We start from the raw sequence: 19,729 nt of genomic DNA on the forward strand, positions 1-19,729 counted from the left end.
AGTGAGGATTTATCAACTTAATCTGCACTTCCAGGATTATTTACCATAAAACTATAATACTTAAATAACTGAATCCCAATTACCCGTCTTTATCAACATGATATTCTAACTGCTTTTTATATTATATATAAATTAAAAGTAGAAAGTAGAAAAATAACACTTTTTTAAATGGTCTGCAGCCCTGAGTAAGCAATGGTGTGTATCCATCTGTTTTGTGTTAATACACAGTGCTGCAGTGATACTGCAAGAGTCCATAGATAGCCCCCCCTCTCCCTTACACCCACAAACACACACACACCAGACACATATTTGACTTTATGAATACACTCTTCCTGCCTTTGTAGTATAATGGTTGCTCATCATACTGCAGGGAGAGAAGAATAGCAATGAACATCAAAGTGTTTGTTTATGAAGAGGATGGCTATCAGCCTAAGACTGTACACATCTATGTTGTAGATCAGAGGAATAACAAGGGGGAAGAACGAAAAGCTTTGTCTTCTGAAACAGAAACTCAGCTCTTGCCACAGCCATTGGCCTTTTTTTTTTTTTTTTTTTTTTTTTTTTTTTGAGGTACAAGGACCAGACAGGAAACTGAAGTTTGCTGAGTTTGCATGCAATATCATGACTACTCCTGTTTATAAAGCTACAAATCTACCAGAGAAATGTATAAATATTCTATTTACTTCCTTCTTCCATATCTTAGCTCCAACTTAATTTACATTTTTACTCTAGTTTGAAGCTGTAATGTAAGACGCAATAAAGGAGGTTGGACATTATATCAACACACTACACTGTGCATAATTGTCCTCTTTTCTTCAGGCAGTGTTGTATGCCACAGTCATTGCTGTCAGTATTTTAGTCTCCTTTAATCAGAATTAGGGCTGCAGCTAACAATTCTTTTCACTACAGATTAACCTGTCAGTAGACTGTTCACTTCAGTAACTTCAGTATCAAAATGTTAGTTTACCCAGTGATCTGAGGGCACAGTGGAAACACTATCACTGGGTTATAATGGCAATTCCTCAGTAATTATATAAATAACAATCAATGTAAGCATGTTTACACTGTTATGTAAATCTATGGCCTCACTATAATTAACAGGACTAACTAACTTACTCAGTCAGGTCATTCCTGAAATAGACAGAAAACCGACATTAACAAAAGAACACACACAGTTGATCATTACAATTTATTCTTAAATAAAATTCAATACAAAAGAGCCCATTGTGAAATCTAAACATGGTCTACAGATAATAGGTTCTACTCCATGAGCAGCAGATAGAAATTGTTTTGTCTCAAGAATATAGCTGACTTATGACAACTAAAGAAAAAAATCACTGTACTCAACAATATCCCTGAGAGCACTTTGGAAATAAAATACATCCGATAAGAGTAAGAATCGACAGTTGAAAAAGATGAGAGACTCCCAGTATTATTTCATTCTGCCTGGTTAAACAGTGGCACGATTGCACATTAAATAGCGTTGTTTTTCGGTGTTAGCTAACAGCCAAAAACTACAATTTAAACAGTGATTTAGTCAATGTCTCCCGTTCAACACAGATATCTGAGTGTGTCACATATGCTAGAGTCCAATGATTAGTCACTGTGGAAAACACTTGTGGTGGCATTTAAAGGAACATATTTATCAACCATATCTTTCAACATATTGAACATTGTTTTGATCTAAAATACTGCTGGCAGGCATTAGCAGCTGAGAGTGAATCCATCACTTCCCACCACACAGAGTGGGAATCTGGACCTCCACTTAACTACGCCAGAGAGGCCAGGAGCGGCAGGGTCTACTGGGTCATCTGTGGTACTGTCAATAGAGTTGTCCTTATTAGTGCTGCTGGCCTGGGTGACACTGTCATTAGCAAAAAAATCACTGTCACTGTCAATGGTGATGACAGTGGGCGAGTGCTTCTCTGTGCGCTCGTTACTCTTGTGCCTTTTGCTCTTTTTCTTGTGCTTCTTCTTTTTCTTATGGTGGCGTCTGCTTCGCTCAGGGGGGTTTTCCTCATTGACGAGCTCCACACTGAGGCTCCTGCTCGTCTTTCTTGAGCTCTCTTTGGATTTTTTGCTGTGCTTCTCTTTGCTCTTTTTCTTGTGTTTTGTTAATGAAGTGGAGGGGTCACCTTCGCGGCACGATTTGGAAAGTGTGTTGTCAGCCGGTTCCTCCAAATGTCTTGTTTTGTATTTCCTCTTTCCACCAGGCTTGTCGTGGTGGGATCTCCGTTTTGCTGAAGGTGAGCGACTGCTGGAAAAAGATTGAGAATGCCTCCTGTCCCGTCTCCGCGAGTCTCTGCTGCAACTCCTGGAGCGAGAGTGCGAGTGCCTATCTGAGTGCTTGCGACTACTGTAATAGTAGGACCGCCTCTCTGTATAATGCGTCCCGCTGTCATTTCTCTCTTGGCTGTAATGACTATATGACTGATAGCTCTGATAACTATCCTTCTTCTTATAATTGCTGTCACATTTTGAGTAGAAGTCTCTGCCGCTGAAGTAAGAATAGTCTCTTTCTCTTTCTCTTGACAGAGTGCTGACACTGCACTGGGACATCACCGGGCTCCTGCTAGAGTGCCTGCGCTCTCTACTTCTTGACCTCCTCCTCCTCCTCCTCTGGTCTCTGTCCTTTGACCAGTGCCTCTCCCTAAATCTCTCTCGTTCTCTGTCTTTTCTGTCTGGCCTACTGGACGTCTTGTATCTGCTAGATGTCAAAGAGCAACACTTTTCTTTTGATTCCAAGTGACCATAGCGGTCTGTGTCTGCATTTTCTGACCGTCCAGCACCACTTGGATCGCTACTCTGCGAAGCCTGAGGGCTGAGGCTGGAGAAGCGGATGTGTTGAGGTAAAAGAGGCACTTCCTTAGTATCTTCACTGTCAGACTCATCAGAGTCAGAGGAGAGCTGGACCAGCTCCGGAGTCCTCTCTGCTGTCGGCTTGACAAAGCCTACAATGACACAGTCTTCGCTGTCAGAAGACAAACACCCTTCGTTGTTAACTTCACCCTGAGTCATGTCTGTTTGGTTACGAGGACTCGTTTGCTGTGGAGAAGCCCCAAACTCTAGTGTCTCCTCCTCTAAACTGCTGTCTGAGTCTGAGTCGGGGACTGAGAGGCGCTCTACTCTGCTCTGCTCCGCCGTTGTCGAATACGATGGCCCAGGTGTCTCATCGTCCCACACAGAGTGACTGAGAGTAGACATGGAGTCTCCAGGGGGGTCCAGCTCCACAGAGTGTTCCTCATCCTCTGAAATAGCTATCACAGATGAGTTGGAGCTGCTGTCTTCATTTGAGGATGGGGCCGGGCAGTCATAGACAGCATGCTGGTCATAGGCCTCCATATTGAAGGGGGACTTTGCAAAGCTGATGAACTCATGCAGAAAGTGCTCAGTGCGCCCCTGGATGAACGGCCTGAGCTCTTCGTAAATAGCTCCATCCTCCATGTCATAACGTGTGATGCGTGACATGATGATGTGCTGAACTATGTTGACCAAAGAGCCGTGGGACCCATACAGCACGTGGAGTTCTCTTTTTAGCCATGGGACCAGTCTATGTAGGCAGGCGGGATTTCTTCGGTAGAACTCAGCTGAGGTGTCCCGTGAGCGGCCGCCATCTCGAACGGTCCGAACCCTGACCCCTCGTCTGTACAGTTCCCTCCTGAAGTTTATCATTTCCTGCTCTCGGACACTGTTCACTGCCCTCCCTTCACTTGCAGCTCTCCTCTTGGCTGCCAACCTCATCATCATGCGACGGATGTAACGGTCCTGCCGCTGCTGGGGAGGGTTTGTTGAGGCTTCAAACATTACTCCGTTGTCTGGAGGAGGAGAGGTCCTTCCCCACATCTGTCGTTGGGCTCCAGTAAGAGTAGTGCGGTATCGAAACCGCACTCCCCCAAAAGTTCCAAAGGAGCCATTATCCACTGGCTGCAAGTCATACTTCTTAAAGTCTTGCTCCGACTTTATACTGTGGTAGATTGAATTAAATGGCTGTTTGCATAGAGGGCACTCTGCTTTGTTCTTGGACCACTCATGAATACAACGGAAACAGAACTTGTGCAGGCAGAGGTCCAGGTATGAAATGTTGTTAAATATGTCCAAACAGATGGGACACTTGGAGTCTGGAGACACCTCTGCAGACATTGCTTCAGAGGTTTTCCTTCTGCCACTCTTCTGGCTCTGCTGCAGGGCAATCTTGATCGCTGACATGATCTGAAATAATGATAAGAAATAAAAGTTGAAATTAATTTTAAACTGAAAATTCTCAAATTTATCAAAATAAGAATAGTGAGACAGCCATAGAGTGACATGTTAAGTTCTACTCTGGTCTATAAACTTAAGTAGCTTTATACTATAATTAACTGCTGCTAAAACATAAAAATACTTTTCTATCCATTTGAAGAAAATACACTTCAAGTAATTATATGCACCAGATTCATAAAGCAATTTACAAGTGTATATACTGTGCCCTGTGCAGAAAACATCATATAATGTGTCACATTAAATTAAATATTAATTTTCTAATCAAGTCACAGAGTGCAGACCTTACAGCTGCCTAATGTATCAACTTGCAGCGGCTGTGCATTAAATATGAAAAAAGTACAATTAACAATATAACAGATCTGCAGCAAACAAACAACAGAGTTTTATCAAGGTTTTATCGGAAGTCACCTTTAGTGGTGTGGCTATACTGGACTGCATTGTATTGATGAGTATCTCTAATACTCTGTCCCCCTTATGTGTGTAAAATTTCAATGTAGTATGGTCCAGTACAACATCACCTTTAACTATGACTTCAGTAATAGACACATGAATGGATTTACACATTTTCAGCAATGTTAACAAAAACATTTTGGGCTCTGTAAAGAGTAAAACTGATTGAATTGTATTGAATTGCAATAAATTGTTCAGGTGCAGTGGCCACTGACTGGTGAAAGATTAATATCCTGGTGTGTTTGACAGACATGTTCTTATCCAGATATTCTTCATCTTTCTTTTTAGAAAGAGTTTACAATTTCTCCCCTTCTTGTGGAAACACTGAAATATGTGCTGTAATGTCTTGTTTATTCAATACCATCTTATTTCATTATAACATGTGTTGTGAAGGAAAAGCAATTATCCAATGAGCAATAAGCAATGTCCACATACATGTCCTAATAACACGTTCCTACTCGGTATGTACAAAAAATGGCATCAAAAACACAGAAGTCTTTTAAAAATGAAGAGAAAGATACTTTGTAATAGCAAGGCAATCCTATGAAGGACAGGGAGCAGAATACAGACCAGACATGAGTGCTCAAAAAGAGCACAGAGACATATATAGTATACATGACAGTCCGACATGTACAATTACCGTGACGGTCTTATATCAGGTCTACTTGTGCCGTACATGTAAGACCCTGAAAATGCATTAATCATCATAATAGACATGTCAATATTTATAAGAACACGTGGGGATAAACCTAATGTTTAATGGATGCCTTTTGGCCCTTTCCCACTCTCGATCGTGTTGTTGTTTTCGGTTAGTTAGCTTAGCAGATTTGGCTACAACCAAGCACCGTCTGTTTGTAGACAGTTTGACATACGTTGGTTTAAGTGTTGATATTATATTAACAATCCTACACTATTCTGTCAGAAACACCGTTTTGCTACCAGTGACCAAATCTGCAGATTCTAGTTAACAGATTGTGCTAAGGTTAGCAAGCTAGCTAAGTAAGATGAGACTAGCTAGTTAGCTCGGACGTTTGAGAAAAGTTGTGTAATATTTACCTCTGACTTCCTCAAACACGTCTACGGTTTGCAACTGATTAGCCCTCTTCGTCTAGTAAAAAACCGTCCATTTTTAAGCGATTGTCATTCTCGAGAAACTGTTTACAGACTGGCTCCGTAAGACTCCCTTCATAACATAATCTACCGAAGAGAGAGCACATAGACCCTTACATGTATTTTCTTCAATTCAAAAACCCACTTCCGCCCTTCAGAATAAAAGCGACATCTTCACGTTTTGAAAAACACGAAGAAAACATGAAATCAAAACAACAAAAAATACTGTAATTGTTTTCTTTTTACATTTTTATTGATGATGTGTTTATTGAGAACAGTTTTGCAATATACTTGATGTACTGTATCAGAAAATTCATAAAATTCAGAGCCAGCATAAGATTGTGAATAATTTCACCAGTCCAGCTCTCCTGAAAATACTGCTGAAACTGATTTCCTACTTTCAACTGACATCCATTACTTTATAGCATTTGTGCACTTTCTCTTTCTATTAAACCCCACCCCAAAAGGAAATACAGAGAGCACATAATTTGTTAATAATTTTCACTATAATATATCATTATGAACATTCATTTGTAAAATCAGACTCCTACTCATAAATTATATGATGTAATATTTTATTGGCATATACACAGTTTTTACAACAGAAACCAAAGGAAATTATTGAAATATTTCAGCTTCAGTGATGACCATGGGTCTCGGGGAGATCTTGAACAACTTCTCCTGTCTCCAGGATGGTGTCGCCCTAAACACAAAATCAAGGACCATGATGATATAGGATAATAATGATTACAGGATAAAGGAGAGGTACGATGTTAGAATTAAGAGAGGAGTCATACTCACTGGGAACAGCTTGGGTTTCAAATCCACAATAGCGTATGGCTTTTTCTGTGGGGGACAATGGTATTGTTATTTAGTATGCCTACTGATTGATCCTTTCATAAACTGAAGCGGACACCTGCATGAATAGAGCAATGTCTGGTGAACATAAAATAAAGTTAATACTGCATATCCATTATTGTGAAATGTTGCTGTTTTCTTTGCAAGTTACCTTTCTTGTATGGTATGTAGAGAATGAAATAACACTACAGATGCTTATTTAGTCTGTCCAACAGATATGCACCACATTTATAATATAACATCACAAATCATGTTACACATTTCTGTGAACTTACAGCAACATGGTATTTCACATAGTAGTGAACAATCCAAGCAGGTATCAACAGCCGTGTTAGTGTGAAAACTCCACCTGTGTACACTTTGTAGGTCTGTAAGAAGATAAACAAATAAATATAAACAATGAGAAGAACACAATGAATCATGGTGTTGATCCTGAGTGCTCCAAACACATAGTACATACTTTAAATGTGTTTTTTAAAAATATTAAATGTGTGTGGGTGTATGCTGAAACATAAAGTGACCCCAATGCAACTCAGTAAGTAAGTAAGATAAAGTTAGACTTGTACTGTTTGTGGAACAACTGACCATATATACAAGGATGATGAAAAGCAGACATTTTGAAAAGTACAGATGTTAGTAATGACAATAATGTTGGTTCAGGTCTATTGAAGGGTCTCTGTGAGCTACGATAGTGTGACATTGGGTCAGCATGCACAATACCAGGACTCTGACATCAAAGCTGCAAAACGGAATTAGGACTGTAATTTTCCTACTGTAACACTGCTGTGAAAAAGGCTGCTGTGAAAAAGGCTAATTGGTTGTTTTGTCTAGCCAACAGTCAAAAACTCATAAAACTTATGATGATAGTAACAACAGAAAGAAAAGCAGTAAATCCTTACATTTTAAAAGCAGTTTATTATTTTTAGCATGATAAATAAAGTTAACTAAGGATGGAGGGTATCATATATTGTACAGATTGTAAATTCTTCTCAGGCACATTCGTCATACTGGGCGGCATTGTGATACATAAAATCAACTTTACTAAATGATTAACTGAAAAAAGCGGATGGCCTATTTTCTGTAGATTGACTTAGCATTTTCTAAAACTGAAAAATTGTGTCTATTTTAGAGAATACATAAGGGAAGACGTTCATAAGCACGACTTATTGTTGTGAAAGAAGGCTAATGTCAATGCTGTTTCCCTCAGATAAACAAATAACCTGGCTGCACTGTAACTGACAATATGCTAACGTTAGCTTTAATAAAGCTTACAGTAGCACTTGTTACACTATGAAACCCGTTTGTTTCCCAATATTTCGCATGGAAACTGTTCTAACAGGTGGGTGTTTTGCTGGTTAGCTTGTTAGCTGACAATAGGGACTCACGTAAAGCCTCCACAGGCTCTTGGGCTCCAGAAAGCGAGTCCAGAACCTGGCGACGGCGCCGGGAGGTTTGGCTTCTACCACGGGCTCCCTCGGACTGAGTTCCTGGTCCTTCAGCCACTGCCTGCGGAGCTTTGTAAGCTGCTCGAAACGGAGCTTCTCGTCTGGCGTGTAACCAGACATCGCTTATTTTCTGGCTGTTCAACCTCAGAAGACCTACAATGACACCATGGAGGACACTTCCCTTTGCACACAAGCGAAGAAGAAGACGACGAGGAAATGTGACCCGGATTGGACAGTTCGAAAAATTTTAGTGCGACACCTACAGGACGGGAGGGTGTACGACATGATATTTATTCTCTGGTTTGTACTGCAGTTATGAATGTCATTCAAACATGCTTAGAGTAACGGGAAAATGCAGAGTGAGAGAAGTGACAGAAGTGTGAGGGGAAGTCTCTCTGACTGTATTTTAGTCAGGTTTGTTCACAGCCTGCAAGTTTCAGACAGTAAACTCAGAAAACTTGCAAGGTTAAGACATCATCTCTGGTTTGTGACAAATTCATGACACAGTATTTTGCTGATGTGAACTACATTTCACGAGTAATCAGCATAAATTAAAAACTTTTTGTCCACAAGTTAATATTTTTGGTGATGATTATGCCCAGTTTTATCCACTAGATGGCGAAAAACCACAATGGCAAGGAAGTACAGTTTCTGGTGCAACAGGCCTCTAGAAGGGCAACCATTTATTTCCCATGTCAAACTCAGTGAACTAGTCTTGGTTAATACTCCACCACCTGTGAAATCAGTCCTATAATGTTTTCTGTGGATCTGAAGGAGGTTTTGTGACAAAAGAGAATAAAAGTAACCCACAGCGATTTCATCGTCAGTTATCCCAACTTAGTCTTGGAGACTGCCAGTTTCTAAAAGAAAGCCTGTGCTGCAAACTGGATGTATGTGTTTGAGAGGAGTGTTAACAGGCAGGTCTAATAAAACACACAATCAACTCATCTTATGAGAATGAGGGGATCCAGTGTTTCTGGAGCTTGCCCTAAAGTAAGGCTTGAAAGTCAGGAGGTTTTGGCCTCTTTCCAAGTCAGGCAACTTTATGCAAGTGCAACACAAACTTGTCGTAGTGCTGCATCAATAAATGGCCTTTGCTGTCTCTTCCTGATTGTTAGTGACAGCAGTTTTCTTTATGTAATGTTGATTCAAAAAGAAAATGCTGTAAAACTCACTGAGCTGTTCTGCCTCTTCTCTTAAGAATGACTTGAGTGCACTGCCATTTCAATGCATGCAGTTGATGTTTATTTACCTGACTAGCGTCTGCGTCGGGCAGTTCGCCTGCGTCTGCGGACAGGAGTGGACTTTGCAGGTCTCCTGCGTCTGCGGATGGGACGATAAGCGAATCTGTTTCCGTGGCAGGGCATTGTCAGACAATTATCTCCTTGACTCTACTGACCTCTATTTAAAACCTCTCTGAGGGGCTGAGGGGGGGTTAAAATGACATCATTGATGACGTCATCATTCAAGTCATTTAATGACATTTATTAAGGCCTAAAACCAAGCAATCAATGTCCTACTGTACAGTCTTGAAACTATTTGAAGTGTTTCATTGCAATAGTAATGTAAATAATATGATGATAATAGTAATAAATAATCATAATTTCTTAACACTGTCAGTATGTATTTCTTATAAACTGTAATTAATATGTTAATAACTATTATCATATAATCAACAATTAATAACATATTTATTATATCATATTTTACTTTGAAATGTTGACCGGAAGTAGTGCCGTTCTAAAACAGTCCGACTCGGTCCACCACTGCCTGTCCTGTCACATGTAGCAAAATGTCTGTTATTAGCTAACTTTAGCTAATTTTCGGTTACAGCCACAGCAGGCAGGCACTCTGCGGACATTTATTAGCTTAATATTTCATCAGTGATCAGTCATTCAGCAGTGACCTCAGGTAAGATCTGTCTTGTTTGCCAATAGCCAAGAGCGTTTGACACTTAAGTCCACTTAGCATTAAGGCTAGCTAGCTAAACTTAATAAACCTAGGTTGAGATGTTGTCATAGTTAGACTAGCTGTCAAAACCGCATGATCATGAATGAGCTGTGAAACAGCTATGTCTTCACCGGTTGTCAGTCAATCTCACTGGCACCGTTAGATGTCAAACTATTAGATTAGTGTTTAGTCGCTAATCGGCTAGCTATTAGCAGTGCAGGGAACCGACAGTTGTGAGCTGTAATGTTAGACGGGGGGTTAGCATAAAGCCATAAAACTACAACTATAGCGCACTGTAAAGGCATAAGTCAAGGTGACATGTGTACAGACTGCGTCAGTACAGTGTAATAACAAACAGAAATGGTATTTTAGCTGAATCAGATACCATTTGTGTCAGTAATTGTTGAGCTGTCGTGAGGAAACACGACTTTAATGGCTGTATTTGTGGTTTGCTGTGAAAAATAAAAGCAAAGGCTATGTAACATATGACGATAAGAATGTTTACACATTACTGTAATTAGGCTAAAGGGAGAACCCAGGAAATGAAATACCCATCAAATGTATGTAATCATATTGATAAAGCAGTCCTACAATGGTCTAATATGACATTACTGCAAAATATTCAAAGTTAACTGCAGTACATAGAATTTATAAGCACATATACATAACATTTGTAATAACTTCTTATTGTTCTTCTTACTGATATTTCTCTTCACTTTTCCAGGACCGTTTCAGACTTTGGATGGAGTCAGCGCTCTTGTTTTCATCGTTTTGTGTAGTCACAGAGAGGAACCTGAGGGTTCTGGATTCAGGCCATCCTGCACATCAGCGAGAGAAGAATGGTCAAGTATTTCTGTAATAACACAGACATCAGGAGCACATGGGACCATGTTGTCTCTGCTTTCTGGCAGAGGTATCCTAACCCATTCAGGTATCAGAATATTTTCAAAGTCAGTATTTTTATTTTTTTTTTTATCATAGATGGTCATTGTAACACGTGGTGGATGTCAGAAACATCCCTCAAGATATTCTAGGGTTTTTTTTTATTTTGGCTGAGTTCCTGAAATTAAAACAAGAATCTACAATATACTTGTTCACTTATATTTAGATCCAAGTAACAACAAGGCAACATGGTGAACGTTTGTTTATAGTAACAGCACAGACTGCAGCAGTAATTTGCAGCCAACTTCATGAACATGATGGGAAGTTAATACAAAGTGCTTCCATGTTCAGATTAGTATTTAGGGGTTGCCACAACATCAGATTTTCACAGATTCCGATGAGAAATCACATTATTATAATTTGAATATGATTAAGACTCAGTTGATCTTTGGGGTAAAGTGAGGTTTCTGGAGTGTTTGGAGACCTACAGGAATGTCATTTTTGTGTTGAGTTAATGTAAATGAAACAACATATTGACCATACATTACTTCACACATGTGAACCTACAGCTAAAAAAAGTCTTCGGTCATGATTAAGATAGAGAACTGAGAAAACACATCAGGGAAGTAAAACTAAGGTTAACATATTCTTAGTTGCTCGGTTCTGTTTTATTTGCATCATGACTTGACCTAACAGCATCAGACACTTGAGACGTCTCTGCAATGTTTCATAAACATCACAGCACCTTTCTTGTTCTTATTTGTTTTTTTTTAAAATGGATCACTGTGTTAAACAGATTTGAAACCTGAAGGTTAATAGTACTGCTCTGGCTGACATGTCTGTGTGTTTCCTGTATCTCCCAGCACCCATGTTCTCACAGAGGACGTCGTGTACCGGGAGGTGACCACGGACCACCGGCTCCTCTCCAGACGCCTCCTGACCAAGACCAATCGGCTGCCTCGCTGGGCGGAGCGGTTCTTCCCCGCTGGCATGTCTCGCTTTGTGTACATCGTTGAGGACTCCATCGTTGACCCTGTCAACAGAAGCCTAACCACCTATACCTGGAACCTCAACCACACAACTCTCATGGTGGCGTTTCTGATTCTCTGTGGTCTGTGGGTTTATTTTAGTGAAACACTTCAACGACATTGCTGTTAGTGCAGCTAATTTCATATCAAGTGTATATTTCGTATATACGGTAGCCTATATTTTAGAAAGCTCTAATAAAACATATTTTGTTCAGTCTAGTTTCTGCAGACCTCCAGTTAAAGTTCTCAGCTTGCTGCAGTGATAAGAGTGTGCTCAGGCTGTGGTCAGTGTTAGATGCTGTTAGATGAGGGAGAAAAAATCAATTCACCCAAGTATAGACTTTTTTGTCTTCTACAATTCAAAATCTAAATAAAAAGAAACAGTTCTTCTCTGTTATTGTTATAGTTTATCCTCTCATAATACTGTACGCTGTGCTGACAGAACAGACTGCACAGTGCGGTCAGGTGTAGCTGCTCACCCCAGTAGGGAGGAAAATATTAATTCAGCCAGCCTGATCTTCAAAGGAGGCGAGTATTTGAACACAGTTCAGATGCAATAATCTTCCAGGGAGGGAAGGACCTTGACATGACTTGCACATTATGCAGCTTTAAGGTGTGCTTTTCATTTCAAACTGCTAATGCTGTACACTGCACACCAATGTGGGATGGATTGATGCCTCTCATGTTTTTAATCCACTGCAGTATGAAATAGATCTCCTGCAGCTTTGAGAGAAACAGCGGTTGCAGATTTTCAATTTTATTTTCAAATAGATGATGAACTGAGAATTTATTTAGCTCAAATCATGACTACACTAATCCAAGTCAAATTGTAAAATTCCAAAATATTCCCATCTGTAACTGGTTGTGCTCAGCGGTTTGATATATTATTAATTAATTATATTATTTATTCAGTTCTCGTATTTCTGTTCTTGAGCTATGTGATAAATTTAAATAGTTTCCACAGCCTCGTCCTATATCTTAACCTCCTGTCACTTTCCTCTCTCTCCGGCATCAGTCAGTTGAAGAACGTTGCGTTTTCCAAGACTCGGCGGAGCAGCCAGCCACCACCCAGCTCAAACGGGAGGCGTGGATATCCTCAAGCATTTATGGCTTCTCCAGACCTATTCAGGTACATTTACTTTCTTTCTGCAGTCAGAAATTATGCTTAAATGATTCTTGGTAAATTATCCTGAATGTAATATACATTTTCATCATGTTCCATTCTGGATTCATTTAGTAAAAGTCATTATGTTCAGATGTGAATTAGTCAGTCTAGAGTTACAGTTGTTGAAGGATAGTAGCAAAGCACACTCAGTTATTTATAATCACCTCCCTAACTGTCAAAGAATGTGGAAAAAAAAAATATATATATATATATATATATATATATATATATACACACACTTATGATTCAGTTAGTAGATACATTTGTTTTTACCATAAAAACTGAAATATGGAATTCTGTTTCCAAGGCTTCCGTTTGATTTGTAGGTCATAGTATGGGAAACGGAGGAGAAGGAGGCTGTGTGCAAACGGCAGAAGTAAAAAAGCAGAAGATTTGAGGGGAGAAGTGAAATCAGTGCCAAAAATATGTCAGCCTAAAATTGTTAGTAGATGCGGAGGATGCCAGGCTTGTTTTGAAATCCCCAGAGAGAGTGGGAGAGAGGAGACGGTTCGCTAAGTGTTGTTCTTCAGACGTCTCCCCCCACGTGAAGCCATTTCCTGTTCTGTCTTTTCCCAGGAGTTTGGATTGGCCCGCTTCAAGAGCAACCAGGTGAAGGCCATGAAGGGGCTGGAATACGCACTGTCCAACTTACAGGGTATGTTCACCTCAGCAGCAGAAACAGGGGAAAAGTGCAGGGAGAAGAGAAGAGGGAAACAAAACAAGTTTATTTTTAACTGTTGCCATTTCTGGAAAGGAGAAAAACTCATCCAGGAAGTGGGGCTTTCTCTCCTCAAAACATCAGACTGCAACACATTGTACACTATTTATTATTATTTATGCATGGTTTAATTTATAAATTAAACATTTTCTTTACATTCGGCGCATGGCTAAACATCCTCCTCATTATGTATTGTCCTGAAGTTGTTCCTCCCCAGACATTCAAAGCTTAACATTTACTTTCCCAAGACCCTGACACAGTGAGACATTTTTTCTTTTCATGTATACAAAATCCACTCAAATGTCACAGAGTAGTTTATGGCAGTAATTTACATGGAACTGGAAAGTTGTGTCAGTTAAGGCAAGAAATTTACTCCTAAAGGTCGCTGTTGTTGCAGCTTACCATGTAACTGCAGAGGGATATGAAACCATGGCAACGACAGACACCTTAAATTTCTGTTTTTAGGCTCGGACCAAAACAATTAAGGATGTCAGTGTTGCGTAAACAAGACACTGCTGAGCAGGTCATGTGACAAGAAAGAAAACATCCCTCTGAGACAACAAGAGGAAGGCAAAAACAGTGATACTTGATTACTTTAGGCTAACTAAAGGCACAGTCTGTGAAATATGGATGTTGAGTAACAGATACTGCAGCTGCAGATGTGTGTTCTCCATCTCAACTAAGGCTGCAACTAATTATTTTCATTACTGATTAATCTGTATTATTTTCCAAATTAATCAGTTATTTGTTTGGTCCATGAAATGTAAGAAAATAGTTTAAAAACTTACCATTTCCCAAGTCGACATATTTAGACTGCTTTTTTTGTCCAAAAACAAAGATATTTAGTTTGATGCAATAGAACTTATAAAAAAAATGAAAATATTTACATTTCAGGGGCTGAAAGAAGTGAATTTTGGTTTTTAAAAATTTGACTTTAAGCATTCCTTCATTATCAGACCCAGAAAAGTCACATTTTTAGAGACGTTTGAAAAGTCAGTCTTAATAATCAGAGAGGTTTGATTCTGCCCCTCCGTGAGAAAGGTAGTGCCCTGTCTGGCAGTGTGTCCCGGCCACTGAGGCTTGCGTTGTGCTTCAAACTGCGTGTTGTGCTAATGCAGCATACTGTTGTCTGAAAGGACATTCTCCCATTGTTGTGATTCTATCCCACTGCCCCTTTGTTGATGGCACTGCAGGGATTGGCATCAGGCTGAGCGTTGTGGTGAGTATGTTAGCGGAGAGCGAGGCGCCCATCTGCCATCCCAGGCCTCGCCCGGGGTTGTCACATGATTAGCCTCGCGCAGTAGTTTCTGTAGCCGAGGTAGTGACTGTCTCCCCCTGTGTGTGTCGTGTGTGTGTGTGTGAGTGTGTGTGTGCAGATACACACCATGTTTGTCTTGAAAAAGTCAGAGGGCAGGAAGTCTGAGTAGTAAAACAGAGAAAAAGTGACTCAGAAGTTAGTGTAGTGTTGGTACAGAGGTAGATCCTGCGTAGTTTAGTCGACACTAGTGTCACATTTGTGCGAGATAAAAACTGAACCCTACTCACACATGGATGATGTTGTATTATTACTGCCCTCATCAGAGCAGGAAGACTGCTCGTGATTTTTGTTTTTTTTTTTTGTCTTGCATTGTTTTAAATCACAGTCTCTACATTTAGATTTTTTTTAGTCACAACTGAGTTGAATTATATTTGAAAATTGCTCTAGGTGGAATGATTACCTTTCATATTACATTGATCAATAATTTTGATTACTTACTTTTTGCAGCCCTGCTGATTTGGTGTTTGAGTTAAGACATGTTAGGTTTTCAGACATCAGAGACAATGACACCAGCACAATCAATTCAAAGTGTTTCAGTGTTTACCAGTCAATATTATTGTAAATGGTAGAGGCAGCCAGTGAGAAGGCCACAGGGGTTGTAGAGTACCTGGGGAGTGATCCAGATCCAGGGGTGAGGTGGGGGCAAGGCAGCAACAAAGAGACCGAGTTCCAGGCAGCAGCTTGGCATGAAGAGATAATGGGGACTAGACCAGGTAGCAGGTGAGCAGGCGGCAGCAACATGAGGTCCAGGCCGAGTAACTGAGACACACAGAGAAAACACCGGTGTTTGGCAGTGGTTGTTGCCACAGTGAAAGGCAAAAGTATCTCGGCCGGGGTTCTTACACTGCAGATGATCAGCTGATTGGAGGCAGGTGTGCCGAGCTGTGCCCTGCCTCGGCCAATGAAAACACAGAGGAGGAACACGGGGAGGAGACACGAGAGGAGAGACAGACAGCAAACACTAGGTCACTACAGGTCACATTAGATGACACTTAACATTTACATGAAACACATAACACGTTATACAGTCGAGGCGAAAACCTTTGACCTTGAAACCGGTATCACTTCCTGCATGTTGTCACCGGATGGCAGAGTGACAGGGAGGGTTGGAGAGAACAGTGTCAGGTGTACAATGGGTTTCAGTGATGCTGTGATTGCATGCAGTGCTCCTGGGTGTGTGTGCCTCCGCTGTCCACTGTCCAATTTACCTCACATGCCTTCCTCTGATCTCTTACTGTGAGTCAAGTGTCAGTTAATTAGCATCATTGCTACCATCAGCTGCTAGAAACGCCCTGAGTAAAGCCTGATGAAAATCTATGAAATACATGTAGAGGAGTTTTTAGAGAAGCCACAGTATACGACACATACTGTATATATATATGCAGATATATACCTCATACACCGTTCAGTTTAAGGTTGTGACTGATCAGTGTAATTATACTATGTAGCTAAAATTGTATTGCAGATGATTGAAGTGTGATCTATCAGAGAACTGTCAGTCGTCTGGGACAGCTCTGCTCTCCGGACGCATCAACACCTTGACTCACAGCTGATTAAAATGAAATATTAACTTAGTGTCCTGTGACTAAAAAGATTTGTTCATCATTCATAATACCAAGTATCCATGTGTGACTTCCTCTCTGAGCGCTGAGTTCACGTTACTGTTTGTCTGTGTCAGCATCGACCCAGTGAGTCAGATCTTCCTCATAATCAAAATTCAGCGTTATCAGGAAAATAGCACGGTAAAGAAGAAAAGCTCTATTTATTTATTTTAGCAGCTCATTGAGAGAGACGACAAACACGAGCAGAAGACAAAGCTCAAGAAGAAAATCAAACAGGGAGGGACCCGAGTAAAAATACAATCAAGAAGAGAAAGTTTTAATGTGTCAGAACAAAAGAGAACTGATACTTTGATCATTTTTCATTTCAGAATATGAGTCTTAACTCTCTGTCACTGGAATTTTACTGACTGTATTTATTGATCCTTTGTATCTTTAAACCCATAAGAGCAACCCCTTACACCGATCTGCAGCGAGAAACCTAAACAAATCTTGGTTCTGAGTTTCATGACACCCCATGAGATTTAATTTTTATGGAGCTGGATAATAAGACCAGTTGATATGAGATATCGCAATTGATATAAACAGATTCATAGCAGCCCTGCATGACAGATTGTATTTTTTAAACCCTGGTATTGATGGGTAACTCGTATCAAAACGAGTACAGCACTGTCTGAAAAAATCACCTGAAGATCCCACAGCACACACAGACAGACGGAAGGACTGTGTGTTAAGAAATTAAATAAACACCTAAAAGACCCTGAGCATCGTCATGGGAATGCTGGGATTTTCCTCCTATCGTGAAAGTACCTGCAGGTAGATTTAAACTGGTTTTTAAGGTGCTTTCAGACGAGCCTCTCACTTTGAGCAAGTGTTGGTGGAGCCGCCGCTCCAGACTCAGTGGCACCGTCACAGGAGTAAACACACACAAGAAATCAACTCAACTCGAGAGAGGAAAAGGAGACATGTTAAAACCGGTCAGGCTTCGACTCTCAGAGCTGACGTCGCCTCCCACTGAAGCCTGCGGGATGACCAGAAGATTTTAGTTGTTGAAAACATCTGATGCAGAAATCAAATGTGTAAGAAGTTAAATCATGCCTTTGCTTTGTTTTTGGCCTCCATGGTCCCACTCCCTCCAGTTGTTATCAGCTCATTAGGTTTCTCCCTCTGCCCGCCTGCAGCCCGCCCCCGCAACAAAAACACTTCTGCAGCATCTTTGTATAAAAACACACAAAAGTGGAGGAAGCAGCTCGTCAAGACTCTCTTTCCGTCTCTCACTCTCTCTCTCTTTCTCACGGTTTAGGGAAACCGCTCTGTTGTACTGCGACTCGGGGGTTGTTGTTCTCACGTGAGGCACTTTATGTTTGAGGGTTCGCGGCGAGGTCAGACACAAATAGACTCTGCAGCCCGTGGCGCTTAATCCAGTGTGAGACAGTTCATAACAGCAAACAGGCGTGGGCTCGCTGCAAGGCTTTGTCAGGATTCAAATTTTGTCACCTTTCAACCTGGCACCGGTCTGAATTAAAGACAGTCAGATTAATGTAAAAGCTGCAGCAGCACAAGGTTAAAGACACAGAGAGAAAGTCATGTTGAAAGAAACAAATAACCCTGTGAGTGAGCTGATTCTTCTCACGTCAGATCAGACTCTGAAAAATAATTTCCTCTCCGCTGTGAGGTTAGAAAAACCCTCGTACAACCACAGCAGTGATCAGATCAGCGTTCTCCCTCCTTATGTTTTGAACTGTCTTTCATGCAGCTGCATCAATGAATAAATGAATATCCAGAAAAAGGCAAAAGCGAGTCAGACACAGTCGGACAGGAGCTGAATTCTCTCTGTTCACAGGAGAAGCAGGAGTGAACGTCCCCTCGTGGTCACAAGGATCATTAATTAAAGCTTCAGCAGCGAAATATCTTTTAAAATCCGTCGCTGATGTAGCCTGTGAGAGAACAGAAAACGTCTTTGTTCGTATTATTTTACTTTTCAACTCACCACTGTTTCCCGGCAGCAGTTCACTTCCTCTCACGCACCAGGAGGCAAATATCACACGAGCACTGGCTCTGTGTGCAGATGTCCTTCCATGTCCAAGAAAAGCCACAAGGAACATTTCTTTTAAGAGTCTGAACAACAACAACAACAAAAAGGCATCACCTCATTATCTTGATGAAGGCAGTAATTGTGTCTGAGAAGGTTATAGTTTTTCTGATCTGTGTTTCTGTTTGTGGTCTCTCAGGAGAGATGCCCCAGCGGCTGCTCAGGGACTCAGTGAAGGACGCATCGGGAAAAGCCAAAGAAGCAGCCAAGAACCTGGCCTCAGCTGCTAGCGCCCCACAGAAACCCCAGCAGTACATCTGACAGGATGAACTGCGCAGGTGACATGAACTCAACACGCTGCCTTTTTTACTTCTCGATCACCTCAGCTACGCTGAAGTTCGGCCGGGCACTTTTTGTTTTGTCCCCGGGGAACCTGATAAGCTCCGTTCTCTTTTATTTCCTCCTCTCTGCTCTCAGCTGTCATCTTCTCCGTTTCTCTCTCTTAGCTTTTATTAAATCTCAGGTCTTGTCAGGTGCTGAGCCTTTTTATTAAAACCTGCTGCCTTCGTTTAAACTCTCAGAACAGCAGCACCTTTTAATGCTGCGTCAGTGAAAATGCTAAGTTTGGCCGACGTGTCCCGGCCACTTATTTAATATTTTACAGCGGAAAACTATTGAATAATTATATATTAATAGTCAGTATATATAAATATAATTCTGTTTTGCAGGACATGCACAATGTTCATATTCTTCATACAGCTGAACACTTTATCATTAATCACTCCTCAGCAATTCAAGTAACATATTATCATGTGTTAGGTTTTGGTCCAGCCTAAAGTTCACATTAGACCAAATCATAATACTGTGACTGCATAGTTTTCATTTGGACTAAGATGATAATTTATTGGTTCAGTGTGTGTGTAGTGGTTATTTAACAGTTCACCATTCTGTGTA

At 40.8% G+C, this 19,729-nt stretch overlaps 3 protein-coding genes across 3 annotated transcripts; 1 reads left to right on the forward strand and 2 right to left on the reverse strand.

Annotated features, from left to right (window-relative positions):
- Positions 1-1,175: 1,175 nt before the first annotated feature.
- Positions 1,176-5,962, reverse strand: toporsa (topoisomerase I binding, arginine/serine-rich a). The gene is made up of 2 exons (XM_018695857.2): positions 5,767-5,962; positions 1,176-4,209 (listed from the first exon to the last, which is right to left on the reverse strand). Exon 2 carries the CDS (start codon positions 4,204-4,206, stop codon positions 1,705-1,707), a length of 2,502 nt encoding a protein of 833 aa, XP_018551373.1. The 5' UTR covers positions 4,207-4,209; positions 5,767-5,962; the 3' UTR covers positions 1,176-1,704.
- A 416-nt stretch (positions 5,963-6,378) lies between these two features.
- ndufb6 (NADH:ubiquinone oxidoreductase subunit B) lies at positions 6,379-8,335 on the reverse strand. The gene is made up of 4 exons (XM_018695855.2): positions 8,064-8,335; positions 6,954-7,046; positions 6,622-6,666; positions 6,379-6,523 (listed from the first exon to the last, which is right to left on the reverse strand). The coding sequence occupies exons 1-4, from the start codon at positions 8,241-8,243 to the stop codon at positions 6,458-6,460; spliced, it is 384 nt and encodes a 127-aa protein (XP_018551371.1). The 5' UTR covers positions 8,244-8,335; the 3' UTR covers positions 6,379-6,457.
- A 1,530-nt stretch (positions 8,336-9,865) lies between these two features.
- On the forward strand, positions 9,866-19,206 carry LOC108896621 (PRELI domain-containing protein 1, mitochondrial). The gene is made up of 6 exons (XM_018695846.2): positions 9,866-10,034; positions 10,798-11,004; positions 11,819-12,044; positions 12,999-13,112; positions 13,725-13,803; positions 18,975-19,206. The coding sequence occupies exons 2-6, from the start codon at positions 10,913-10,915 to the stop codon at positions 19,094-19,096; spliced, it is 633 nt and encodes a 210-aa protein (XP_018551362.1). The 5' UTR covers positions 9,866-10,034; positions 10,798-10,912; the 3' UTR covers positions 19,097-19,206.
- Positions 19,207-19,729: the final 523 nt, after the last annotated feature.

This window comes from Lates calcarifer, linkage group LG5 (genome assembly GCF_001640805.2).
Source record: "Lates calcarifer isolate ASB-BC8 linkage group LG5, TLL_Latcal_v3, whole genome shotgun sequence".
In the NCBI taxonomy this organism is placed as follows: domain Eukaryota; kingdom Metazoa; phylum Chordata; class Actinopteri; family Centropomidae; genus Lates; species Lates calcarifer.